At 45.6% G+C, this 7,648-nt stretch overlaps 1 protein-coding gene across 1 annotated transcript in view; it reads right to left on the bottom strand.

The window, feature by feature from the left end:
• Nucleotides 1–1,411: 1,411 nt before the first annotated feature.
• The window catches only part of LOC134360069 (neurensin-1-like), a 43,744-nt gene continuing 37,507 nt past the window's right edge, over nt 1,412–7,648 (bottom strand). The window contains exon 3 of the mRNA XM_063074153.1: nt 1,412–4,167. Coding sequence (XP_062930223.1) covers nt 3,772–4,167 — 396 coding nt within the window. The 3' untranslated portion in view covers nt 1,412–3,771. The remainder of the gene's footprint in view (nt 4,168–7,648) is intronic.

Here is a 7,648-nt window from a genome sequence, read left to right as displayed (position 1 = left end):
CCCCTTTCCTAGCGCAGTTGTAGTTCGCACGCTCTGGGACTGCAGATTGCGAAACGGTGATGAGAAAGATGGGACAGCGATAGTGGGGGTGTACTGCCGCCCAGTGTTAATGCAAGAGTACTGCAACTGAACTTTCTGTTCAACCTGCAACTGTATCGAAAGTTGGAAAGACTCCAGGGCAACTTCAAAGTCGAGCATTTCTTTCAGGCAGTTGTTCTTGGTAAAGAGAGTATTCATTCAATTCGTTGAGTTTTTTGACAGCATGCCCTAGATGATGTCTGTCTTCCCGAATCCTGAGGAGGCTGAAGAAAGCTGGAGTTTGCACATCTACGGTATACTCACATCATTCTACAGATGCACAGTAGGGAGCATCCTAACAAGCTGCATCACTGCCTGGTGTGCAAACTGCACTGTAGCAGACAGGAAGGCTCTACAACGGGGAGTCAAAACTGCCCAACGCACCACTGGCACCAGCCTACCCACCATCAAGGACATGTATACAGAAAGTCCGGAAAAGGGCCAGTAACATCATGAAGGATCCCACCTCCGCTGTTCATGAACTGCTTGTCTCACTCCCATCAGCGAGGAGGCTACGGAAAATCCGTGCCAGGACCACCAGTCTCAAAAGCAGTTACTTTGCCCAAGCAGTAAGGCTGATCAATATCTCCACCCACTAACCCATCCCTCCACACCGCCCAAACACCACTATTTTATCATTTCCTGTCAGTCATCTTATGTACAGACACTCCTGGGTCTAGTGTCACTTTATAGACATACAATCAATCTACAAACGTTTGCATTTATATACTCTATCTAAAGTATTTATATTTATTGTGTTTTTTTAAATTATTGTGTCCTTTATCTCATTTTGTTTTTTGTGCTGCATCAGATGCAGAGTAACAATTATTTCATTCTCCTTTATACTTGTGTACAGGAAATGACATTAAACAACCTTGAACCCTGAATCTTTTCCCGTTAAGGGGTGCTCTCAAGGGTATGTGAAGGATGAGGTCAGGGGATGAATTTGCGTTCTGGTGTTTGGACCAATATTTAGCCCTCAGCTGAAATTGCAATGCATCATCTGCTAATTACATGCTGGCCGTTGCAGAGAACAAAACAACAACAAAGTTATGGAAACACACCACAACTCAGGCAGCATCTGTGGAAAGAGAAACGGAGTTAATATTTCCCATCCAAACTATTCAGTTCGATATTCTGTACCTTTACAGTTATAGAACACTATAGCAGAGAAACAGGACTTTTGGCCTGTTCAGCCCATGTCAAACCGTTATTCTGCCTACTCCCATTGACCTGCACCTGCACCATAGCCCTTCTTACCCCTCCCATCCACGTACCTATCCAAAAACTTCTATAGTTGTACCTGACAGGCTGCATCACTGTCTGGTATGGGGGGAGGGGCTACTGCACAGGACTGAAAGAAACTGCAGAAGGTTGTAAATCTAGTCAGCTCCATCTTGGGTACTAGCCTACAAAGTACCCAGGACATCTTCAGGGAGCGGTGTCTCAGAAAGGCAGCGTCCATTATTAAGGACCTCCAGCATCCAGGGCATGTCCTTTTCTCCATCAGGTAGGAGGCACAGAAGCCTAAATTCACACACTCAGTGATTCAGGAACAGCTTCTTCCCCTCTGCCATCCGATTCCTAAATGGACATTGAAGCTTTGGACACTACCTCACTTTTTTTAATATACAGTATTTCTGTTTTTTGCATATTCTTTAAAATCTAGTCAACATACATAATTGATTTACTTGTTTATTTATTACTATGTTTTATTTAATTTATATTTTTCTCTCTTTCTCTGCTAGATTATGTATTACATTGAACTGCTGCTGCTAAGTTAACAAATTTCCCATCACATGCCGGTGATAATAAAGCGGATTCTGATTCTGAATCACACCCACCACTTCCACTGGCAGTCCAATCAACACTCGCACCACCCTTTGAGTGAAAAAATTAGTGCTCAAGTTCCCCTTAAACATTGAACCTTTCACCCTTTACCCATGACCTTTAGTTCTAGTCTCACCCAGCATCAAGGGAAAAAGCCTGCTTGCATTAACTCTATCGATATCACCCCCCCCCATCAACCCCTGTTTGAATAACAGCAGTCCAAAGGGGGGGAAGGAGCTGGAATGGCATCCCAATCAAAGTTTTTCACTGCACCTCAGTATAAGTGACACGCGAGTGGAAAGAGAATCAGTAAATGCTCACAAACACTCTGTGCCTGCAGTGGGTAGTGATGTGGTTCGTTTATTTACATATTTTCTTTCTTTATATCTCATGAGGTGGTGACAAAATAGTTTTGGGATGAAGGTGGAGTCCATTGTGATCAGAACACTGCACCTTAGGAGGACATAACCACAGCCCTTGTGGAACAGGTCATGCAATACACTGTAGCCTTGTTATTTGGCTTGTAGTGAATGGGGCTGGGCGAATGGACCCAGGTATCTGAGTTCAAATCCCAGCACAGCAGATGAAAATTGAAATTCTATTTTGTAAAGTAAATCTGGAATTTGGAAGGCTACAGTGGAAACTGGTGATTATTGTTAAATTGTTTTTATAGACTGGATGTGGAGTGGGTGTTTCCATCAGAAACTGTGTCCATAGAACAAAAAGGCAAGAGAATTAAGGGTTGTGGGAAGAAGGTGGGAGAATAGAGTTGAAACAAAATCAGCCAGGGTGAAGCAGAATTGATGGGCTGAACAGCCGAATACTGGTCCGATATCTCATGGTCTAAATTTTTGGTTTCATTGAGGCCTTTGGGAGAAGGCATTAGCTCCAAAATGGATATGTGGGAGACAGTTTGATGGCGATTAGGGAGGGGCAAGAAATTCTGGCCTTCCCTGTGATATCCATGTCCTGTGAATAACCTACAATGTTTACACTGACGTCAGCTCCAAGAGACAGCATGCAGACAGAAGGTGGTAACCCCACACAGTTGTCTGCTGGAGACAGAACTGAATCTCCAGATGCATCTGGGTATCTGTGGGGTGGTCTGTGTGGAATTTGCATGTTCTCCCTCAATCCGTGTGGGTTTTCTCAAGGTGCTCTGGTTTCCTCCCACAGTCCAAAGACATCATGTTGGTAGGTTAATAGGTTAATTGGCCAGGCTCCCCCTATTGCAGCGGTTCCCAATCTGGGGTCCACGGACCCCTTGGTTAATTTGTAGGGGTCCATGCATAAGAAAGGTTGGGAACCCTGCCCTAGTGTATGGCTGATGGGCAGTCTGGGGTGGTATTGATTGTAATGAGGGACGAATAGATTCAAGGGAAGATTAGTAGCAGAATGGGATTATCTTAGAGCCAGTACAGAATCGATGGGCCGAAATACCTTTCTTCCTTGTAAGGAACGATGGGGAAAAGAATTGACTCCCATGATACTCCAGGTGACTGAAGGCTCAGTCAAAGAGGTAGGGCTTTTAGGGGCACATTAAAGGAGGTAGAGAGTAGGACAGAGATTGCAGAACTTGGGTCTTAGGCCGGTGTAGGCAAGGGAAGCAATGGTGGGGTGAAAGAGATCAAAGGGCACAAAAAGGCAGAAAAAGTGTAACATTACCACAGCAGACTTGATAATGTTGGGCACTGCACTGGAGTATCTCTGGGTCTATGAAAAGCAGGGTGGAGGGAAAAGCACTGGGGTCCAACGTTTATAAAGAAGCCCAACTTGAAGCCACTGTGTGGAAATGTGGTCATTGGGAGAGGGCCTCAGCTATTACAGGGATGACCTGTTACAGAAGGGTTTGGATGTGCCCCCTCATGTTCCCGTCTTGGGCTGCACACTTTGTACCCGAGTAAAGCCAACGGGGATATGGGCGCTCCCTGGCGACCCAGTCTTTACAACCGCTTTGTGTTGTCTTTGCTGTGGTCCTTCCTTCAGGATGGGGGAAAACTGTCTCTCCTCATCTCTGGGGACATGCCTGGAGATGGTCAGGACCAGGACGCACGCCGCTATCGCCGTGCCACCCACGCTGAACAGAATGGCGCCGACGAGCTTGCTGACCTCGAGGGCCTCATTGTACTCGACAGCCCGCTTGTCCACCACGAGGAAGTCATCTTCTCCAATGCCTTCGATCTTCGGGGGTACCAGGTATCCAGTGGTGACGGTTGCCATGCCGACGAGGAAGAGGATGGTCCCTGCTGACAGGCCTACCTGGAACACAAGAAGGGGAACAATGTTGATCTACCTCCTGATTCTGGTTTTGCACCTCCGAGGAATGGAGCAATTACACCAGCTTCTCGCCCTGTGGGAGAGCACTTCCAATTGCCAGGACGTCAGGGATTCACCCCCTCCCACTCCGCCATGCTCAATAGGCAGGTCACAGCCAAGAAAACTAACCAACACCCATAGCTCCTCAGAAGATCAAAGAAATTCAGCAAGCCCCTGTAGACCCTTACCAATTTTTATCCATGCACCATTGGAAGCATTCCGTCTGGCTCAGTATGACAACTACTTACATGTGATCGCAAGAAACTACTGAGGGTTGTGGACACAGCTTAACACATCAAAGGAACCAGCCTCCTCTCTATGGACTCTATCTGCCAGCATTATCAAAGACCGGCAACCACTCCAGACCTACCTCCCCCACGCTCCCTTCGGGCAGAAGATACAAAACCCTGAAAGCACGTACCACCAGGCTCAAGGAGAGCTTCTACGCTGTTATCACACTCTTGTGCAATAAGACGGATCCTTGGCCTCACAATCTACCTTGTTAGGATCTTGCATCTTATTCTTTACCCGTACTGCACTTTCTCTGTAAGTTTTACACTTTATCCTGCATTGTTATTGTTTTACCTCGTTCTATCTATTATTTTTATATTTTTTTATTTGTTATATATTTATTTATCTATCTATTTAATTAATTAAGTTATTCTACCTTGTTCTAGCTCAATGCATGTGTAATGATTTGATGTGTATGAACAGTACCCAAGACAAGCTTTTCACCGTATCTTGGTACATGTGACAATAAGAATCAAAAACCAAAAACCAAAACCAGATAAAACAAAACCAAAGCAACATGCACAAAAGTTTGGAAGAAGTCAGTAGGTCAGGCAGTAACTACGGAGGTGAATAAACAATCGACATTTCAGGCTGAGACCCTTCTTCAGGACTGGAAAGGAAGGGGGAAGACACCAGAATAAAAATGCAGGGGAGGGGAAGGAGGATAGCTGGAGGGTGATAGGTGAAGTCAGGTGGCTGGGAAGGGTAAAGGGCTGGAGAAGAAGGAATCTTATAGGAGAGGAGAGTGGACCGTAGGGGAAAGGGAAGGGGCATCGGGGGAGGAGATGGGCAAGTGAGAAGAGGTAAGAGGGCAGAGTGGGGAATAGAATAAGAAGGGATGGTGAGGGAAACATTTTCTTACTGGAAGGAGAAATTGATGTTCATGCCAACAGGTTGGAGGCTGCCCAGATGGAATATAAGGTGTTGTTCCTCCACCTCTAATCTTGGGATAAGAGGAAGCCAGGGACTGACATGTCAGAACGCAAATGGGATTGGGAATTAAAATGCTTGGCCACTGGGAAGTTCCGCTTTTGACTGTTGGATTGGAGGCGCTCAACAAAATGGTCTCCCAATTTATGATGTACGAACAGACCCACAAGGGCTCAACAACAAACTTCTCAGTTATGTTTGCAGATTCCTCAGTGGTCATTTGCCTCCCTCCTCCCATCTCCTGTCCCTCCTCTCCGGAATGCAGAACTCAGAGATATCTGCCTCTCTGTGAGCCTGACCCTTTGATCACTCCAACTACAGCAGCCATTGTTAGGGCTGTCAAACCCCAATGGAACAGAATTCATTCCCAAACCTCTTCACTTTGCTTCACCATACCCAGCTCCTTCACAAAGCGTAATACCTCCTGTCACAATATCTCTTCATGTGGATTGGTATATCACGAGACAGTTATGTGATTGATTATGCTCCTGTGGATCATCTTGAGACATATTGTTACGCTAAAGGCATTTGAAAGATGCAATGTTTGTACGTGTGGATGACTCAAGTCAGCCTTTTTTTAGTGGGAGCTGTGTTGATATTTGATTCAACAAGAGTCGAATCTATCCACTGAGATGAGTCATCAGAAAGCATTGTGCGTCTGCACCAGGGGCTGTTTCTAAATGCACTTTCCCCCATGGAAGCCTGGCACTTATAGACCTGCTGCTGCTGAGACTGTCCTCGGACACGTTACAGTCTGATTCACATTGTCAAAGGCTTACAGAGCTCTCTTCCCAGCAAGAAGCCAACTCCCCCCTCCTACCCCCACCAACTCTCTCAATAGAAATGAACTGCTCCATTTATTTCATGTGGGATAATACCAAAGTTTAAATTTCAAAATAAATTTATTTATCAGACTACATATATCACCCTGAGATTCATTTTCTTGCAGGCATTCGCATTGTAAAAAAGAACTACAATAATCAATGAAAATCTACACATAAAGACTGACAAGCAACCAATGTGCATAAGGTGGAAAAATGCAGACATACAAAATAAACCATAGACAAACAACACCGGGAACATGAGTTGTCGAGTCATTGAAAGTTGATTTCAGTGATGGGCGACACGGTAGCGTAGTGGTTAGCACAACGCTTGGCGACATGGGTTCAATTCCTGCTGGTGCCTATGAGGAGTTTCTACGTTCTCTCTGTGAACACGTGTGCTTCCTCTGGGTGCTCTAGGTTTTCTCCTGTGGTCCAAAAAACGTAATGGTAGGTTAATTGGTCATTGTAAATTGTCCCGTGCTTAGGTTAGGGTTAAATTGGGGTTGCTGGGTGGCGCGACCTTCAGGGGCTGGGATGGCCCATTCCACGCTGTATCTCAATCAATCAATAAATACATAGAACATAGAACAGTACAGCACAGTACAGGCCCTTTGGCCCACAATGTTGTGCCGACCCTCAAACCCTGCCTCCCATATAAGCCCCCACCTTAAATTCATCCATATACCTGTCAAGTAGTCTCTTAAACTTCACTAGTGTGTCTGCCTCCACCACTGACTCAGGCAGTGCATTCCATGCACCAACCACTCTCTGAGTAAAAAACCTTCCTCTAAAATCCCCTTTGAACTTCCCACCCCTTATCTTAAAGCCATGACCTCTTGGTGCCCTGGGGAAGAGGTGCTGGCTGTCCACTCTATCTATTCCTCTTATTATCTTGTACACCTCTATCGTGTCTCCTCTCATCCTCCTTCTCTCCAAAGAGTAAAGCCCTAGCTCCCTTAATCTCTGATCATAATCCATACTATCTAATCCAGGCAGCATCCTGGTAAATCTCCTCTGTACCCTTTCCAATGCTTCCACATCCTTCCTATAGTGAGGCGACCAGAACTGGACACAGTATTCCAAGTGTGGCCTAAGCAGAGTTTTATAGAGCTGCATCATTACATCGCAACTCTTAAACTCTATCCCTCGACTTATGAAAGCTAACACCCCATAAGCTTTCTTAACTACCCTATCCACCTGTGAGGCAACTTTCAGGGATCTGTGGACATGTACCCCCAGATCCCTCTGCTTCTCCACACTACCAAGTATCCTGCCATTTACTTTGTACTCTGCCTTGAAGTTTGTCCTTCCAAAGTGTACCACCTCACACTTCTCCGGGTTGAATTCCATCTGCCACTTCTCAGCCCACTTCTGCATCC

The sequence above is a fragment of the Mobula hypostoma genome, chromosome 2 (assembly GCF_963921235.1).
Source record: "Mobula hypostoma chromosome 2, sMobHyp1.1, whole genome shotgun sequence".
In the NCBI taxonomy this organism is placed as follows: domain Eukaryota; kingdom Metazoa; phylum Chordata; class Chondrichthyes; order Myliobatiformes; family Myliobatidae; genus Mobula; species Mobula hypostoma.
The sequence above is the reverse complement of the archived record's forward strand: the minus strand, read 5'-3'. Positions and strand labels throughout refer to the sequence as shown.